The sequence below is a fragment of the Rattus norvegicus genome, chromosome 13 (genome assembly GCF_021556685.1).
Source record: "Rattus norvegicus strain SHRSP/BbbUtx chromosome 13, alternate assembly SHRSP_T2T, whole genome shotgun sequence".
Classification (NCBI taxonomy): domain Eukaryota; kingdom Metazoa; phylum Chordata; class Mammalia; order Rodentia; family Muridae; genus Rattus; species Rattus norvegicus.
Genome location: NC_141546.1, coordinates 46,382,778 through 46,403,104, shown reverse-complemented (window position 1 = coordinate 46,403,104; position 20,327 = coordinate 46,382,778). Strand labels below are relative to the sequence as shown.

Sequence of the window (20,327 nt, the reverse complement as noted above, 5' to 3'; positions counted from 1 at the left end):
ACCAACCCCCAGGGTGGAGAACTGACAGGTGGTAGGGCAGAGCCTGGGCTGATTGGGGCCTCGGTTCAAGTTGCACACATGCTGAGCCGGCAGCTAGAAGCAGAATGGGAAAGGGCCGTTCACACGGAGCTGTTTATTTTCCAGCCTGAGTTCTTCCAGACAATTGGCGAGCTGTATTGAATACATCTCTGTATCAGTTACAGCAGCAGCCAGGATAAATAATGCGCCTTTGCTGGAGTTGCCATCGGGACTGCCGGCTCAGGCCCCTCAGGCCAGCTCACAACTGGGTTGAGAGAGATGTCAGCCCCAGGAAGGAGCTTAAATGCCTTGGGGATTGATGCCTTGGACATTTTCTCCGGAAAGGGTGCAGGGCCTGGGATAGGGGATTGGAAAGGACTCCCGTTAGGTTAAAGCCTGGGTACGAATGGATATGGGCAGTATGCTGTGGGCCCTCAGGCGCTCACTAGAATAAGCTAATGACACTCCTCCTTTGGCCTGAGCAGCTCAGAGTCAGGAAGTCAGGTGAGTGCATGTGTGCTTTTGTGTGTGTGTGTGTGTGTGTGTGTGTGTGTGTGTGTGTGTGTGTGTTGTCCCTTGGGGGAAGGGAGCCCACTCACTCCTTGTGTGGACTTTTAAATTTTTGTGGAAGTTTTGCAAACCTGACCTCTTTCCATCCACCTTATACTTAATGATGGATGCTGTAGGACACCTAGGCTTTCTTCACGAAGCTGGTGATTTCGCCAGGCTCCAAGAAGTGTCACTCCCTCCCCCAAGTGACATGTTTTCTGTTTTAAGTGAGATGTCAAGCACAAAGAGGTCCCTTTAATGCTGTGGAGAGGAACAGGGGGTGATCCTTTGGCCTTGCTCTGCTGGCTGTAGTAAGGGGGTGATAGTTTCTCTATGTCTCTAAAGCTGCCAGGGCTCCCTGACTGTACCCTCCTGTGTCATCTTTTTTGATGACATTCGTTTCGGTCAGGGGCAGACAGAGCGACAGCTCTACACTTGACTGCAATATGTTACTGCTTAACCGTCCTGAAGAAGAATTGAGAATTGAGGACCCTCACCTACACACACACACACACACACACACACACACACACACACACACACACACTTCTACACAGTACAGGCAGTGTGGACCCAAGCTCACACAAGCACAGGGAGACACACAGAGGGCTTGCCTGTTTATCTCTGTCTGCCTCATCACAACATGTTTACTGCAGGACAGAGACTTCTCTACCAAACATGACCCTGGGGCCACCAAAACATGACATGTCACCTAACTTTTCTGAAGAAAGGCACAAGGGATATTGGAGTGTGGTCAAACTTGTTTTCCAGTGTGGGACAAGTTTTCCATGGCTGACAGATTAGTGGAAAAATGTCATCATTGTCTCTGGAACTGGGTGGGAGTTGACGTGTTCTAAATTTGATAATGGTACCAAGCGGATGCATTTACTGTTTAATCTGTAATACCCTTTTCCCCTGCCTGTGTTTAGTTGATACTGTTCAGGACCTCTGGCTTGCTTTAGCTTTCATTTTGAATTTGGAGATAGGAACTTTCAGTCCCCGAGTCCCGCTTCGATTTCTTGTGACAGCTCCAGGCATGGTGACTGATTGCGTGTCACGGAGACAATCATCTTAATTGTTGAGCAAGAAGCAGAGGAGTGTAGAGCTCTGTCTAAAGCACCTCCATAGTAGGAGAGAAAGAAGAGAATTCGGTCTTTGCTAGAGATCTGAGTGATGCTTCCCTGGTGATGGCTAGCAGTGTCAAGGGCTTCCGCAGTCTCTGGTCCTCCAAGGAGGACCATGTTGTGTGCTGTGCACTTCTCGGGTTATTTTGTGTGTGGGTTGGGGTGGGGGTGGACATCCTGAAACCATAACCAGAGTCTTGAGCTTGCTAGACAAGCCCCCTGTCACTGTGAATGTCTTCTGTGGTAACCAAGAATCTGTGACGGGGTTGGGGGGGGAGGTCTGGGAAATAGTTTCATAGTAACATTTTTAAACGTAACTATAACAGAAAAGGAACATGCAAATGGGTCCCACAGGAGGCTTGTGTAAACACTTCTGAGGCTTTGCCAGAGCTTCATATATAAGCGTGTATGCTCCAGGGGAGAGATCTCAGCAGGCAGTATGTAAGGGGAGCCTGGTAGTTTAGCATGGATTCCTTTAACCACCCAAGCTCATGTCTCCATTCATTTGATCTCACTCTCCCATTCTTTGGCTGCTTGTTGAGGAGAGACTGCTGGCTGACCAAAAGTATAACCGAATTCCCTAGCAGGAGACTGGCTGGAGTGAGAAGGGGTGTGGGGAGGAGCTTAGGAGAACTCTGCACACAGAGATCCTGTTCAGAATAGAGCCTGTAGTTGAGGCCTGGGTGAATGGCTCAGCTGAGTGTGCTGCTCTGTCCTGAACACTGGAGAAGCCTGAGGTTGGGGGAAGGCATTGCCCACCTCCCACCATTCCCATCCCACTGCTCCATACAGGAACAGAGCCTTTCCTGAGAGGAAAAACCCGGGGATGCTGGCCAGGGAACGTTCCCAGCAGTGCTCTGTCCCTTGATAAAAGCTGCATTTCCCCCTGGGATTTCTGAACAGTATCATGGCCATTCCTTAAAGAAAATAGGGGAGTTCCACCTTCTATTGTTCCTATCTGGTTGGAAGCACTCTTGACTCAAGGCTCAGATCCTGTTCCTCTGTTCATAGCATATTCTGTTCTCTCTTCCTACTGAATGAGGGGCAGGGAAGACAACAGACGCCAAGGGAAAATAGAGCTGAACCCTTGGTGGTTTTCCTGTATGGGTGCTCCCGAGTGTTTCAGGATTTTCCATGGTGTTTTCCAATTCCTTCCCTATTCTTCAGTGTATTGGCAAGAGGATAGGTTTGTGTTAGTCTGTTGGCCAACAGATAACTGGATGCTTTAAGAAGGAAAGTTATTATAAACCCTGAAATAGGACATGCATATAAAGGTGTCCACAGAGGGACATGAGTGCAGTTTAATAAAAATAAAAATAGACGGGTCATCTATTCACAAAATAACATTGACATTCCCAGCCCGCTATGTTTCTGTTCTGTTGTTTTATTTTTTTTTAAGGGCCAGGAGTTAGTTAAAATTTGTGGTAAATAAAGCAGACTAGCTACTTTGGGGAGTTGTATGAAGGTCTGTGTGTGTCCCGGGACTTTGGATGATTCAGTGGCTGCAGAGTATAGCTATCTGGGGTATGTTATCCCTGCAATCTGTGGGACATGGGCCCCCAAGGTAGATTTCACCAGGAGAAGCAGGATTGAGGGAGACCTAACCCAGGAAATGGAAACTGGGTTCTTCAACAAGGCAATGTCTTCATTTTCAAATGAGCCTTCAGGGCCCCCAGAATGAAACATTTGCAAGAACCCCTCCCCCCAGGACACCCAGGCTTGGGGCACATGCAGTGGAATATGAGACATGGGTTAATCAGTGATGATGCTTGAAGAGGAGATGGCCTGGATCAGAACAGCAGAGAAAGGGCAGAGCATTAATTAACAAATGAGGAGAACATCTATCTAGGATACGTAAGATGACAAGAACCTAGACCTTAGTATAGTGTTTACCCTGGTCTCTTTCCCTGTCAGTGCCAGGGACCAGAGAGCTCCGAGGATGCTCAAGTTGCTAGTTTCAACCCATCTTTACCTTATGAGGACACTGCTCCTGAGACCCAGGACTGCACCCCACCCCCAGCCTGCGGCAATATTCAGAGCAGCCCTGTGTGTGGGCTCAGGAGGAACTAGGGCCTGCAGGGAAGCATGTGGCAAGTGAAGCTCTCTGTTCTGCCACATATTGGGTTCTAGATCCACTCCCAGCTGCCCTAGTTGCAGTTCAGTGTTTACAGAACGTGCTTCTTTTTTTGTGTATCCAATTGTGGCTTAGCTGCCAATCACATTAAGAACATCTTCCTCTACTAGGAGTTGAAACAGTCAATGGGCTGTGAATGTGGAGGTGAGGTTAAATGCTGCTGTGGATAGGGAGAGGTTTGAAGGTGCTCCCAGTGTGGTGGATGGTCTTGCTTACAACCACAAATCACCTGTATTGACCTTTTCCATGAGACTTGGCATCTCCCTTGGAAATCTCCATCTAATAGGATGGTGGTTTTTGGACCCAGGCCTTGTCTAAAGAAGAGTCCGTAAAAAAGGGTCTGCTAGACATAGGAGTCTGTCACTTGTGTTAAGAAGTTAAAAAAAAAAAAGAAAAAAGCTGGTAGAGAACAGGCAGGTTGTGGATTTGACTTCTCAAACCAAATTGGCAAAGGTTTCCCCATTCCAGCCACATTAGCTAAGAGATAGCCACTGCAGGAAAGGAAGCTGGCTGCAAGGACACGAATCCCCAGCAAACCCTCCTGCGCCATCTGCGAGGACAGCAAGATCATTCTCCTTCTGAGCCAACATTCTTGGCAATTACTAAGATGATAGATGGAGACAGGGGTTCGAGCCATAGCAGGAGGGATCTGGGTTAGAAAACAAGCAAAAAACCAAAACCAAAACAAACAAACAAAAAAAAACCCCAAAACAAAAAACCTGTTCAACTGAGCATTTTAAATTTTTGGAAAAGATTGAGCCAGTGGAGAAGGTGATTCTCTAAGGATTACATCACAATTTAGCATTGTTTTTGTAGAGTGGGGACAAATAAATACATTGTAATAGCCAGGTTTGCAGTGAGGTCTCTGCCGGGTAATAGGTGAGACAGCTGCTTCTTGGAGGCTACTCATCCTGTCAAGGAGTCTGCAAACCAGCGGGTGAAAGGTTGGAGAGCCCTTCCAGAGCGCACTAGAGGGGAAGGCGCAAGACAGCACGTGATTGATTGCGGTGACTGGTGCAGATAATGAGCCCTCATGGGTTCAGAGTAAAGGGACACCATGTATGCTGGCATGACCAGGGTAGAGAGGTAGGACAGGGAGAGGCAGAGAGAGGGCACATTGCAATGGCAACTTTAATAAAAAATTCCCTGTGCTGTGGATACATCAGTTAGTTCTGTGCAGAGACCCCAGTGGGTGAAGTGACCTTTCCAGGCTGACCTTCGTTAGCTCCAGCCAGACTGTTCTAAGCACAAAAGGGACAAGAGTTCAAACTGGGGTCGGGCTGAGACTCAACTGCCCTTGGTTTAAGTAAGGCCTGCTTTTGTTTTGTTGTTTTGGATGTGAACTGATCCTGGGGAAGAAGAACGAATCCAGAAACCTCCCATCGCTGTGTTTCCAATAGAAACCCCAAGCAGGCTGGGAACCAGCAGCTGCTGCTTCTCCCGTTCTGTGGTCAGCAGCATGAAGCCTCGGGGGACAGACCCTGCCCTGCACCCCACTGCAGCCTGCCCTGGCTGTTGGGGGCAGGGGCAGTGGGGACTTCACAATCCCCTCAAGATCCTGACAGTCTCTGTGGGTTTCCCCAGTGACTCGTTCTCTAAAGCTGGCCCTGTTTCCATAGAGACCCTATAAATAGAGGAAACGTTGGCGACCTAGGCTTATAAAGGCTCAGGGTGACCCAGGCACCCCTGAATCCTCACAGCCATGTCTGTGGTAGGGCAGAAGGAATGCCAGACAAGGTGGAGGAAGGTTAAACAGCCTATACCTGGGCATTGTTAGCTGGGTTAATCGTGGCTTCCCATGACCCTTTCAACGATTCAGGGATTTTGATGAGAACATAGGGACCTGCAGGTATTGAAAACTGCTTTAGGTCATGTTGTTTTAGCCAAATGGCGCCAAGGACACCACACCCTGAAGTCTCTTCCTTTTGGCATCTTTAAGCTGTCTTTGCAGAATCTGGAGCAAACTTCCCTTTGTTGCACACACACCCAGAGGGGAGAACAGCTGAAGCCTGCTGTTCAGAAACCACAGGGCTCTCAGGAAAGAGCACCATTCTTCCTGAGAACATAGCAACACCCAGAGAGCGGATCCGCCCTCCTCTTGAAGACAGTTCCAGGGGAGGGCCAGTAGGACTCCCTCACAGCCCTCCCCAGGTGAGGTACCTCCTCCTGAAAGCTGCCCTTTCCAGCTTCACCCTGGGGACACACACAGCTGCAGCCTGGGGAGACGCTGTACTCCCCAGCAGAGCGAGCTTGTGTCTCATCCCTGACTCTTCAGCCTTGCAGGTCTCTCCTTGACACATGGTTTTGTCTGGCCATGGCAGTGGCTTTTGGCAGCTGGAGGAAAGCAAAAGTCAATGTGGAGAGCAAGTGACATTTAGAAGCTGGAACCTGTTAGTCAGAGCAGGTGGCGCTTTCTGCTGCGTTGGTGGCTAAGTTCCCTCGAGCTAGTCGCCATGGTTTTCCTCACTTCTGAAACTTGGGGCTGGGTATGTATATGAACTCAGTTTTTTCCCCCCTCATCATATTATGTCAAAACCCTAACCATCTCACTGACACCCACAGGTAGAAGCAGCTGGCCTGTGTGTCACCCTGCTATTCTTGCTTCTTACTCCCCCCGCCCCACATCGTTCTGTGACTTACTTTTTGTTCTTTTCCTTCACATCTTCCATGGACTTCAGGAGTCCTGGGTACTGGTGCAAAGTTCCTTCACGTGCAGAGCATCTGTGGAAGGGAGAAATGAAGATTTGACTTGAAGCCCTGTAGCTAAAGATTTGCCCAGGTCCTGTGATGAGGCCTGAGCAGAGCTCCCTTCAGTTCAGTGGCCCTCTCTCATGACTCTGAGATTTTTGCTATGTTTTGATCCTGCCTTACTTGTTGTCCCAGAAGACATACAATTCGGTTGTCGTCTCATGCCAGGTGTGGGCCAGGAAAGATAAATTAGACTAGAGGTTGGAGGCTCATCTTTGTGGTTTAGATTAGCCACCAAACAATTATGTGCCTCAATTTTTTCATCTGCAAAATGGAACATGGCTACTACGGTCTTTCGGTTGTTAACTCCTGCAATAAGACTAGTGTCAGGTTAAACTGACAGCAAAAGTTGAAAACACTCTGTATAGTTTTAAAAACAAATTAGACAAGGGTTGTAGGGGTAGAGAGACTATGACTGGTGGGTAGCTGAGAGTCTGCAACCCCCACCCCCACCCCATAATGCACTATATCCCAGGGCTATATACCCAGGAGTTCAACTAAAGTCTTTTAGGGGAAACACTGTCACTGTGGGTGGGAAAGAGGGGCTTCTTTGTTGGAGAAGCAGGTTAGGAATGGTGTATGGAGGAAGGGCCTGGAGTAGAATGTAAGAAAGATCAGAGGATGTCGTGTATTTAGCAGGAACAGTTGGGCAAAAACTAGGGCCAGGAGGCCCCATCTGGGGTGCCTAGTTGGAAGTCTTGTGTCAGCTTGGGCCCGGCCATGTGAGAAAGAGAGTTGGTAACTCAGCTGTAGTCAGGAGGCCCGGGACCTGTCTGGCTCACTCTGTGCTTAAGGACACATGTGTGCTACCATCCATTCTACCTTGGATATCTTGGTTCTGCCCAGTATAAATTCAAGTGGGTTTGGGGTACTGCCTCTCTGAAGGAAGGGCAATCCTGGGAGCACATGGCATAGAAGACCCGTTCCTAGGGCTGCTCCAAATCTCAGTTCTTCAGAAGGAATAATTTCCCTATCTGTGGGTGCCAGTGTGTGGTTGTTGCTCTTGTGGAAATCTGGGGAAACAATAAGATTATGCAGGAGAGAACAGAGCTCCAAACTCAGCTCATGGCGAGGTGTGAGGATGGACAGATATGGCCTGCGAGGTTCCAGGCACCAGGGGTGAACTGCAGGGCTTGAGTGAGGATCCTTCTGTTTCCTGCTAATGGGGGTCCTGTAATCTCACGAGAGCATAGGCGCAGCTAGCCACAGACGGCACTGAGTGGGCAGCCACTCAGAAGCTGAAGATGTAGGCTTTCCTGCTTTCTTCATACGTTTGCTCTGTTTGTTTCTAAAAGAAAAAAGAGAGAGAGAGAGGAACCTAGTGTGTCTAATATTTTGGAGTATTAAAAAGTTATTTTAATGATGGAGGTTGCTTATGGGATGTTGGCACAGAGAAACTCTGCTGTGGCTCCTGAGGCCCAGCTAACTTGGCTCTGTTTCCCTCTTAGAGGGCAAAGTATAATGTTTCCCCTGGCCTTCTGAGTCCCACCCATCCTCCCACAGCTCTGGAGCTCTTCGGAAGACATGGCCTACACAGATAAAGCCATCTCCTCGTGGGGAAGCTGCCTGCCGTTACACGGCGGTTGCCCCGACAGCCCATCCACCAGCCATTCATGCTGGGCAGCACTGGGGATTGGAGGAAGCAGCTGGAGTCTCTTGGGGGCGGCAGCAGCAGGCTCCAGGGCTTCAGCTTGGTTCTAGTGGGTGGTGCAGGGGGCTGTGGGGGATGAAAGTCTCTTGTCTGGACAGCAGTAGATACTCTAGGCTCAGAAAAACAATGTTTATTTCATTGTCAGCTATGTCAGAACTTAAGTGGCTGCAAGTAACAGAAAGTCATAGAGACATGGGGACAGAGGTAGCTTTGGTATTCTCTTCCGGCATGTGTCAGCCCTCTGTCATTGGCTATACCATCTCATGGCTACAGGATGGCTACCATATCCCCAGACAGTACTTTCACACCCCAGATGGGGGAATTAGAAAGGACCGGTCCCTTTATGGAGAGAGTGAAGCAGAAAGTTCTAGCAAGGAACATTAACACCTTGCAGGTGAGAAAGGCAGGAAGGTGCTGGGTGTGCAATTAGCAGAGTCTGCTTCAGGGGTATAAACTGATTACATGGACTGGCAATGAGACCTCTGTGGGGAGGGATGTCTGGTGGTCTCAGTGCACCAGTGCAGGCTGAAGGACAGTCTGACATGGAAGAAAGGAGGTGACAAGACTGGGGGGGACCAGTTGAGAAGGATATAGCCCCAGGAATGCCTGTGCACTACTTGTGTGCTACTAGGCCACAGGCTACTGCCTGAGAACATCCTGTTTAGAAATCTGAACTTACAGGGTTGGGGATTTAGCTCAGTGGTAGAGCGCTTGCCTAGCAAGCGCAAGGCCCTGGGTTGGGTCCCCAGCTCCGAAAAATAGGGAAAAAAAAGAAAAAAAAAAAGAAAAAAAAAGAAATCTGAACCTACTTTAGGAACCAAAGGGTAGATGACCTAGTAGGCATGGCCGGCCACATAGGGAGCCTAGCGTTGAAATGTCTGTATGAGCTGCTCCGGTCTCTTATGAATAGACCCACCTTCAACCCCAACTGACAGGGCACCCAGGATCTTCCCACTAACCCTTTCATCTCTTCCCCTTAAGAAAATCCAGCAGCTCTCAGAGGGCTCCATGTTTGGCCACGGCCTGAAGCACCTGTTTCACAGCCGCCGCAGGTCACGGGAGAGGGAGCACCAGGCGTCTCAGGAGGCCCAGCAACAGCAGCAACATCAGGGCCTATCGGATCAGGACTCCCCAGATGAGAAGGAGCGCTCCCCGGAGATGCACCGCGTCTCCTATGCTGTGTCCCTGCACGACCTGCCCGCGCGACCTACTGCTTTCAACCGGGTGTTACAGCAAATCCGTTCCAGGCCCTCCATCAAGCGGGGCGCCAGCCTGCACAGCAGTGGCGGGAGCGGTGGCCGCCGTGCCAAGAGCAGCTCCCTGGAGCCGCAGCGTGGCAGCCCTCACCTGCTTCGTAAGGCCCCCCAGGACAGCAGCCTGACCGCCATCCTGCACCAGCACCAGGGCCGACCCCGGTCCTCCTCTACCACCGATACCGCCTTGCTCCTGGCTGACGGCAGCAATGCGTACCTCCTGGCTGAGGAGGCAGAGAGCACTGGGGACAAGGTAAGTCTGGGTGGAAGGAGAGCCACGATGAAACCTCTGAGGCAGAACTGGTGCCCTGACTGGCACTGCTGATACTTGCTACCCTGTATTCAGTCCTGGCTGAGGAGTCAGGATGTGACCAAGCCAAACGCAGGAGTGTATTATCCAAGGCACTAATTTCTGTTTGTTTAGGGGATTGCTTTTTCAAAAATGTCGCTAGCCCAGGCTGATGGTAGTTTTGGTTTGTTTTCCTTCCACATGTTTTGAGGAGGCTGAGGCCTAGCTATTCTTCTGACTAGCAACATCAACTAGCCACTGTATCTCTTTGCTCTTCTGTATTGCCAATTGAAAATTGGGCAATGAGAGCAAAGAGCTGGCATAGGTCACTTCCTGGGCTAGAACCTGGCACAGTATCTTTACGGTGATGATTACCAACTGAAAAAGGAGGGGAGGAATCCACAAATGTATCCAACTCGCTTGTTTATTTGTGCAGCAAATATTAAGTGAGTGTTTATTGGATGTCACAAGAGCGAACAAACCAATGTGGCTGGTGGATGAGAGGAAAGGCTTTAATGAATGCCTCAGAGCTTGGAAACACAGAGGCAGTGAGGGTAGAGAGGAATTGGCCAGAGTCTTTCTGGAAGATGCTATTGAACTAAATCTCGAAGGCGGCAGGGAAGGTTGGCATGCAGCAAAGCAAGGGAGTTGAGCTGGTGGCATGTGTTTCTTGTTGGTAGAGACTTGGGGATGCAGAGGTCAGAGCACAGAGGGTCATGCCATGTCCAGTCTGGGAGTCAAATGACGCTAATGGGAAGCTGTTAGGCAGGGAAGAGGGCACAGAGAGTGACTGGACATCAGGCAGTAGATTAGGAAGGGGGCCTGGGGGGAACCAAGGGAACCATCTTTGAAGTTATTATAGCAACTGCAGCTGTGAGAGTGGACGGGGGAGACATTCACAACATCCTGGGAGTCAGAGTTAGTGGAGAAAGAGGCTAAGGAAAGCAAAGGAAGTGAAGGGGAGAGGAAGTGGGGTCTGGGAGAGGGGCCGTCCTGTTGCAGGTACTGGCAGTGGGTCTGGGGGTAGGCTGGCAGGTAAGAGCAGCATTGGGCTTGAAGTCTCTGATGTGGGTGACGTGGATCCTCAAGGGGACATTTCAAGTGAAGAGAAGGCTAAGGCCAGATCCCGAGGATGCAGAAGGGAATGGCAGCCATTCTGACCTTCTACTTGTGCCACATCAGTTTCTCCTGTCCTTCCCTCCTTCCTTGTGCCACAGCCGCCTGCCTCTCTCTGTAGGTTTGCTCCCAAACCCCTCCAAGCCCCTCCAAGGCTCCAGGGCTGTAATTCATTTTCCCTCTCATGGACTCCATCAGCAGAAGGACAGAAGGAGCTGAAGGATTGATGGGAGAACTGCAAAGATGGCAGAGCTAGCACAAAATCTTGGCTTGCGAAGGAGGTAAAGGAAGCTGATGTGGAGAAGAGGAGATGGGGGATGTTCCGGAGTTAAAGAGCAAATGCACTGAGAGCATAAAGAGGAGCTGGAGGCAGAGGCCCGTGGCGTTTAGGAACTGGAAACTTGGTTGGGTGTGAATGTACACACCTATAATCCCAGCACCAGTGAGGCGGAGGCAGGAGGATCATGAGTTCAAGACCAACCCGAATTACATAGTGAGACTCAATAAAACAAGGATTGGGGATATAGTTCACTGATAGAGTATGTTAGCATGCACCAGGCCCTAGATTTGATCCTTAGAAGAAGCATAAAGGATTTGATATCTTGGGAAATGGGAGATATGGCCCAGACAAGGAAGGAATGGGAAGAGATTTAATTTGATATATCAGGAGCTCAGAGGTTAGGTGGTCTGCTTGTTAGAGGGGAAGCTATGAACCTGACTTTGCTTGGTGAATGACGGCAGAGGTCAGAGAGCGGTAAAGGCAGCCTGATGTGTGAAGGGCAGAGGGAGGAACTTCCTACAGCAGGGAGCTCAAAGCTGAGGTCCGGTCTGCCCGTGAGAACTGGGAGAAGTGGATGGTCCTACCTCTTGAGCACAGAAGCTACGGGCAACAGGGCTGCTCTGGGAAGAGGAGCTGCAGGGAGAGCCTGCTGATGGGCAGCTACCTACCAATGGAGGATGGACCCAGAGGAAAGAGGAGAGGAGGAGAAATGCTGGGCGACTGCTTAGGAGTGACAGGTTAGTAAGTTCTCTAGCAACATGGTTCCAAGGACACTCGGCTGTAGTGTTGTTTCTACTATAGGTGGTCACCAGCACAGACTCAACTTCCCATACAAAATCCAGAGCTTTTTAACATCGACTGTGACTCCTTGTGCATTGCGACTCTTAAAATTGTTCGAGGGTTGGTGCACTCAGCCATTCCTTCCCCGGGTGGACAGTGGCTCAGGTTTGGCTTGATGCTCTTCCAATACAGACAATTCTTTTTTTTTTTAATTTTTTTTAAGACTTTATTACAGATGGTTGTGAGCCACCATGTGGTTGCTGGGATTTGAATTCAGGACCTCTGGAAGAGCAGTCAGTGCTCTTAACCACTGAGCCATCTCTCCAGCCCCCCCAATACAGACAATTCTTTTTGTGGATTCATTAAAATAGTCTCTTAAACCAGATGAGCCATATTCTGAGAGCTCAAATTTTGGTATATATATATATATATATATATATATATATATATATATATACATATATATATATATGTCTCCAAAGAGGGGGTATGCCTCGTTAAAACCACAGAGCTCAGAACCTGTGGCACAGTTGTATAAACCTGGGGTCCTAATCCCAAGTCCGGTCCTCTTTCCACCATGCCAGGCTGCCCTGCCTCCGTGGCTGGCACTGGTAATCAGTGGAGGGGCCCAGTCAGACCCGAGGTTTGCTTTGGCAGAATTATCACACCCGGAATGACTTTACAACTGTTTGTGACCATTAGCTGTTGAGTCATTTCATGTGTTCTGCATGTAACACCGAGTCTACGTTTCTTCAAGATGAAGGACTTCCCACGGATGGTCCTGGGCCACCCGTCTCTAGCAGAGCCTCAGCCAGTAGCAGCCATAAGTCAGCAGATGCCCCCTCCCTTCGTGAGCTCTTTCACTTGCACCTCCCTGCACTCCCCTTTATTTGATGATATTTATCGAGCATCTTCTAAGCGCCAGGTAGCATTCTAGCCATTAAGGAAATTTCAGTGAATGAAAGCAAAAGTCCCTGACTCCTCCTGGTGGGAGGAGATAACCACTGGTGACTACTGGATGTATTTGGTAGTAAAGAGTGCCGGGAAGCAAAGCAGAAGCAGAGCATGAAGGTAGAGAATGTGGGTGGGCGTACTATTTAGACGGGTTGGTCAGAAAAGCCTCTCTGACAATGTGCGGATATAGAGTGGAGTCAGCAAAGCAGAGAGAGCACAGCATCAAACCAGGGACAGGCTGGGCTGGGGGTGGGGGTGGGGCAGGGAGCACCACAAATGACCAATATGCCAGGAAAAGGACTTGTGATTATTTCCCCCCCCCCTCAAGTGATGGAGGAAGCGCTGGAAAATTTGGTACAAGGTCATTGGTGCTGGCCTGTGAGGACGGACCCTGACACTGTGACAGGGTTGGGCCAGGGGGCTGCTGGGAAGCTGGTATGTATCCCAGAGGGGCTGGTGTTTGGAGTGGAGCGGTTGTAGAAAGGATGTTGGCTGAACTCTCGATTTGCTTCGGATGTCAGGGCCAGGGGTACCCGATGGATTGGGTGTGGGTCGTGGCAACGGGAGAAGTTGTAGATGGCTCATGGTTTGGGACCTGGCTGCAGTTCTGTAAGCTGAACAGCAAGACAGGTGGCAAATTGAACAACAATTCCTCTGGTGGGATGCAGGGAGCTAGGTTTTGGCTGTGCTAAGTTTGAGGCAGCTATTAAACACCCCTGTCGAAATGCCAAATAAGCAGCAGGATGAACAAGTCTGGAGTCCCGGGGAGAGATCCAACCTAGAGGCATAAATTTGGGAGTTGTCAGCATATAGATAGCATTTAAAACGACGGGACTGCGTTCGCAAGCTCGGCTTCTGTTGGGAGAAGTGTGCAGCCAGGGGGAGGTCTGGATGCACTTGATTGCAAGTCTGTGGCCTCTTGAACCCAAGAGCGGGTGGGACCCACCAGCTGGAAGCAGGTTGTTCAGCCCTTAATGAGAAAACTCTGTCTGTACAGCAGCAGCCGGGCCCACCTCTCATGGGTGAGTCACTGAGTGTGTTTCAAAATTTTATTTAGAAAAATCCTGTCACATGAGGGGCTTGAATTTACAGGGCGGGGGAGGTGATCCTTGGAACCTCCAGTTAATTAGGGTTCCCCTAGAGTTCTGTAGCTGCCTGGAAGACAGGGAGTAGGTGGACAGTAGGCACCTTCAGAAACCGGTGATGACTGTGGCTTTGGAAGGCAGGAGCTGGGGATACTTTGGGCAGGTTGCCAGCTGGACAGCATTCTGGGGTCTTTTCCACCCCTACTGTTTATCTTGACAGTGCGTCTGGCTGATGCATGGGAAAAGAATTACTTTTCGCTGTGTACGGAAGGTCAGACCCAAAGCCTTGGGTAACCTCACTGGTAGATGGTTGGGGAAATGGTTCCTTGTTATTAATTTCCATGTAGGAGCTGAGAATTGAACCTGGGTCCTCTGGAAGGGCAGCCCAGTGCTCTTAACTGCTGTGCCATCTCTCCAGTCCACTCTTCCCTTTTTTTCCTTTAAGATTTACCTCTTGCTGTCTGTCTGTCTGTCCGTCTGTCTGTTTACAGGCAGGGTCTCACTGTGTAGCCTTGGCTGGAACTTGCTATGTAAATCAGGTTAGCTTTTACAGACCCACCTGCCTCTGCCTCCCAAGTCCTGGAGTTAAAGGTGTGTGCGGCCAAGCCTGGCTTCCTATCTCGTTCTGCTTTGGAACCATGAGCTCTGCTGCTGTTTACTTGGTCCACCTCCACAACAAGCCACGAGGTAGGCAAAGAGTATGTCATCACTTCCACTTCATAAGTGAAGACTGATCCTTCAGCAAGGGAGGGGCTGCTTATTCGGAGCATCCAGCCCTATAGGTCCTGACCAAGAGCCACTGTTTCTTCCTAAGGCAAAGACTCGATGGACCTGGGGGCCGACCCTCCAGAGATGGGTGTGGCCCTGGGGGTCTTGAGGAGAGAGAATTGCCTTCCTAGCCTTGGAAGAAGGCTCTTCTAGCTGCCTTAAAGCTTTAAGCGCCATCATCTGATTCTGCAGACCCAGAGGCCATTAGCTGGCATGAGAAGCGTGTGGCCTGAGTATGAATAGGAAGTATTCTTCTCTCTAGTAAACACAACCCACATGCTCTCTTGCAGGCTCCCTGGTGATTACTAGCATCCATTTTTAATTCATAAGCCTCCCCCAGCCTCCACACCCCTCACCATTGTTAGACCAGAGCGCCCTGGTAGAGCTTGAGTTACCAAAACACCCCACCCCGAAGGCATCTAGGGTTCCTGACTGGCCCTGCAAGGGCTCACACAGAGCCCACTCAGAAAAAGTCAGGGGTCTGGAGCCCTTACTTGAAGGGGCAGGGTTGTGACAGAGACAAATGGGACCTCACAGATCAGCAATTAGTCCGGATGGTGGGAGCCGGGCTATGATTTGTTCCTCTAGATCCAGCTAAGCTCCGCCTTTAGTTATTTCCCTATTATAAACAACAGCATCCTCCCTTGACCCCACCCTTAACCCCACCCTTAACCCCACCCTTGACCCCACCCTTCTGCTTTCCATTATGTATGTGACACTGAGAAAGGTCGGCACACTCAGTCTTGCATATGTCAAGCTGGGGAAAATCGTTTGTCAGTGGACTGGGTCCCCACAGATGAGCAGACAAAGAGGGTAACGTTGTGTGTGGCCCTAAGTTCGGGGAACCAGCCCTGGGGCAGGGAGAAGGAGGCACTAGCTGGGTTAGGCCATTTGACTTCTCTGAAAGTAAAGGAAACATATCCCGTACACTCCCTTCCTTTCATTTCCTTTTTCTCTTTTCTAAAGAAGCTCCTGGAGAATGTGCGGTCAGAGGCTTCTGTTGTCTTTGTTTCCTCTCTTGGTGTGTGGTTGGGCATCCCCAGAACCTCTCCTTTCCTCACACGCCCTACCCAGGTCTGCCCATCCTGGACCAGTGCAAGGTATATCATGCTGGAGGCTGGCGAGAGGAGAGCCAAGGACACGGGAGCCAGCTATGTGGCTAGCTTCTGGCCCTGGCTTGGTCCTGCCTTCCCTCCTGTCTTCTGTGGTTGAGGAGCCATGCAGGGCAGGGTCTGTACAGCTTGGAGAGAATCCTGCAGCCAGTGAACTCTACCCTGCTGCCCCAGGGGTAAGGTAGGGTGAAGGAGTAGGGTCTCCCTAGTCCCACAGGGGTGAGGTGGTGAGGGGCAAGGTCGTCCTACACGGACAGTTCGCTGGTGTTATCTCTAGTGACAGACGGTGGAGGCAGAAGCAATGAGGTGCAGTGCATCTCCCAGCCCAGGGCAGATAGAGGACATCCTGTGTACTTCCCAAGGATTTATCCATCAACAAAATTTCCCTACCCCATGTAAATAAGTTCCCTGTTTACTTTCAGGATGGTGAGGGAAAGGGCCCACCCTCTGCCCCACCTCTTGCCAAGAAGACTGAATTTTTGGCAGATGCCCAGGGGCCCCTGGTTTATTTACGTCTAGCAGTCTGCTGGCTCAGTGGTGGGCAGGGCTGATTGCTGAGCGAGGTTTCCAAACATGTCTCCTAGGCAGGCACTGGAGGCCCCTGCCAACCTAGGTATGGCTGTACAGGGACTATAGTAACTTTGTTTCAGGATCAGACCAGTTATTCAGCTAATTCACACAAATACAGCACCTTCCCTTATAGCACTGCCACCTTCTAAGTGGTGTGGCCTCTCATGTGGTTACCCAGGTCTCTGAGGAGGACAGTTACCATCTCTTTCTGCTCCTCTCGCCCATCCCTTCTCTTTACCTCCATTCTTATTCTCTGTATGGAAGGTTCCCTTGCACAGAAGCAATTTATCCTTGGAGGACCTTCCAAGACTATGAAGTGCTTCCAGGCATCCACCAAGCCAAGGTTGGGTGGCTTTGATTTGCCTTAAACCAGTGCACTCCCCAGCTCAGTAAACCTTGAGGCCCCTGCCACCCTGTGTATCCCGTTGTGCCTGGAGAGCCAAGATCTACTTTAGTGTGACTTTATCCCTCATGTTTGGGCGAAGCCCTTCACCTTGTTGGGGGAATCTGTTCAGATGTGGAAGGGGCCAAAGAATAAATATTGCCAGACATCATAAGCAACAGTGCTCCATTTCTTTCAGAACTAACGCTGGGACTGCTCGCCCCAGTACACTCACGGCCTGTAAGGCAGCTTTCTTTTGCCTTTTCCCTACCCCACTGATTGTCTCTCTGGGTGGAACTACTCTGCCCTCCTCATTAGCTCTGGATTCTGGAGTGTACAATTGCCTGAGACACTGTGTACGAGTTGGACAACTCCACTGTTACCTAACCCCTGTTGCTAAGCTCAGGCCAGGGCCTGTGGGAGATGAGCTCTTTGTCTATGGCCCATGGGGCTGAGATGATGCCAGTCTAGACTGGCAGGACACTATAGCCAAGGCTCCATCTCTGCCTCTCTCTCAGCCTTGGCTCCTTCAGCCATGCTGTGCCCAAGAAGGTGTGTTCTGGGTTTGGGTGTGAGCTCCCGGCCGAGGCTAGTAGCAGTCAGCAGTAAGCAGAGCTCTGTCACTGGGCTCCAGACTGTGTGGAGCCAACCCTGGGACGTGGGCACGGGTCATGGGAATTGGCACACATCTCCCAGCTACCGAGAATGCTCTTCCCGGCATCTGCCACATCCCTGAGATGAGAAACGTGACCCTGGTCCCTCCGTGCCAGGTGAGGCAATGGAAACACAGCACCATTAACCTGATCCCTGCCTCTGTGTCGTGTTCTCGATGCAGTTTGCACTTTCTGGCTTTATCCGTGCAGGGCAGAGGACTCTGGAACAAAAAACAGAGGTGCAGAACATACACCACCGCAGCCCTTGGAGGATTCTCAGAGAATTGGGGGGGCTCTCCTGAGCTACAGTGGAGAGGTTAGGGTAAGGCCTTCTCTCACCTCCTCTTTTCCTCCGGGACAGATGCCAGGATGTCACAAACAGATCATCAGGCATATCTTAGTGGCTCTTGTTCCTCAAATATTGTAGAGGTCCTCTCTGCCCCCTCGCCCCCGACCCCTGCTGCCATTCTAGTTTCCAGTGTATTCCTTTCTCTTCCTCACAGCTCTCTTGATACCCCTATCCCTGCCCCAGAGCTGACTTGCTATCCATAGCTAGTGAATAATTCAGCGTGTTCAGCAAAAGCTAAATCAGATCCATAGTGATACTGTGATCAAGAGGCCCCCTCGAGGGCAGCTGGAAAGGCGAACCTTGCCCTGGATAGACAAGTGCCCTGTAATATTAACTTCATTATAAGGTTTCTTCACCTCCTGAGAAGCAACTTCAAATGTTACCTGGGCCCTGTTCCTATCTTCTCACCCTCTGGGGGACTGGTAGGCATGCCTCTGGGATGTGCTGGCTCCAACAGTCAGTCAAACAGCATGCTGCAATTTGCAGCGTGCTTTTGTGCATATTTCTTGTTTAATCATATCAGCTTTTGGTAAGCTCAGAGCCCTTGAGTCAGCGGGAGCCTACAGGAATTGTGTTTCAGTCCCCTGCTTTAGGGAAAAAAATGTTCTCAATTATTTGTGGCAAATGGGGTCGGGTAGAGGGTACTCCGTGTCCTAAAACTTGTTCAGAAAGGAGATAGCATTTCCTCTGGGTCACTTTCTTCAGGGCCTGTTCCCAGTAAGTCCTCCTCTGGGGAGCAGAATACCGTAAAGAAGTAGATTTGTTTTACCAAGCATGATTATATGATTGTTTCCAATGACCAGGTTCCCATGCTCAGGAATGACAGCCCTGCCCCGACACCCCAGAGTATCTCGACATTATGTCAACAAAGGCCAGGCGGGTAGAGAAGATACCTCCTCCCTTCCTGAAAGCAGCTGAAAGGTCTCGTGGTGGATGCATGCCAGTGCCGTGCTGTGGCATCCCCTCGATAGGCCTTCTGTTTGCTGCTCCAGCTCCTGGGGCTGCGTCTCTCCTCGTACTCTAGGGTGCACGACTGCCTTGAGAGCTGCAGTTCACAGTGGACAATAGAAACCATTCTCTTGTCTTCCCAGGGGAAAGCGGTACCCAGTGGTGACCTGGTTAGGTCTGACAGTAAGTGTGGGGTCATGACCTCCTTGGCCCCCATTCCCAGGGGAGGCATGGTGAGCATCAGGGAAGCTGCCAGCCGCCCAAGAAGCCTTGCTGGGCTTTGCTTGCCACACAACGTGTGCAGCCCAGGATTTGTTGTCTAAGGCCTTACCTTGTCTTCTAAGGAACTGAATTTAGCTACTTCCCAGCATGTCCTTCGGCCTCTCACTCTGTAGAAGGTGTGGATGCTGCTGATTGAGCTTTTAATTTTATTTGTGCTCCATGGAACTAGGAACCCTGGGCTTCATGCATGCTAAGTGAGTACTCTTCCACTGAGCTATGCCCAACCAACCCTATTTATATTTTTAAGAGAGAAAAAAAGTAAATAGGGGTTGGGGATTTAGCTCAGTGGTAGAGCACTTGCCTAGCAAACGCAAGGCCCTGGGTTCAGTCCCCAGCTCCGAAAAAAAGAAAAGGAAAGGAAAAAAAAGTAAATAGCATTTATAAAGGAAATAGTTGTTTTTTTTTAAAAGGAGGGAGAGAATAATAAAATAAGGCAGAGGAGAACAAAAAGATTAAAGAAATAAGGGCCTGATATCAAAATTAACTGAAGAGGGAGTTTATGTGAGGAAAAGCTAAAAGAGGAAGAAGCCAGAGTGAGAGGGAGTTGAGCCCTGCCAAGTGTGCAGAGGAGCGTGGTGGGCCCAGGACCTGGGCTCCCTCAGCTTCCCGCTCCAGGACAATGTGAGCCCATCGGTTGCCCCCAGACCTAGCTCTGTGTGGCTGAGGCGAGGCCAGACACCTCCAGCTGCAGCTCATGGGCCTCGGCCTCTAGACTGGAGGTGACCGGCTGCTTCTGCCATGCTGCTGCCTCTTCCTCAGCCTGACCATGGAGGAAGTAGCCAAGACGGATGGCCAGCACTTACTAGGAAGTATGCCTGCCATTTACCCAGCAGCACATTTTCTTTGCAAAGAAAGCCGCTTGGTGGCTCATGTCCTTTCAGAGCCATCACTTGAATACTCGTGGCAGCTCTCCCCATGCCTTCCTGCCACTCTCTCAGCTCCACTTCAGATGACAGCTACTTTTCTGTCCCAGGCTAAGTCATCAACATACTGTCTGGGAAACTGTGATGTGTCCATGAGTGTACACACTCACATGCGGTGAAGGGGCCTCGGTTTTAATAACCTATTTAATAAGGCCTACAGTGTGTCAGGCTCCATGTACCACTGGCAGCCAGCAAGGCTGAGACACAGCTGTAGAGCCTTTAAGACTCAGTTTACACACTCTCTCCATGCCCATGCCCGTGCTGGTGCCCATTCCCATTCATTGGCCTCATCCTGCAGGCTGCATAGCTTGCATAGCTTGTGGGTAGCATGGTAAAGATCTCTATCAGCCATTCTGACT

General features: G+C 50.3%; 1 protein-coding gene across 3 annotated transcripts in view; it reads left to right on the top strand.

Annotated features, from left to right (window-relative positions):
• The window catches only part of Tmcc2 (transmembrane and coiled-coil domain family 2), a 37,684-nt gene that overhangs the window by 968 nt on the left and 16,389 nt on the right, over positions 1–20,327 (top strand). The window contains exons 1-3 of one of the 3 annotated variants that reach the window (XM_087581074.1): positions 5,888–5,976; positions 6,101–6,311; positions 9,206–9,730. In XM_087581074.1, the coding sequence (XP_087437200.1) occupies positions 6,279–6,311; positions 9,206–9,730 (558 nt within the window). In that variant the 5' untranslated portion in view covers positions 5,888–5,976; positions 6,101–6,278. Of the gene's footprint in view, positions 1–62; positions 523–5,887; positions 5,977–6,100; positions 6,312–9,205; positions 9,731–20,327 lie in introns of those variants that run through there. The other 2 variants (XM_087581075.1, NM_001305128.1) reach the window with 2 other exon arrangements.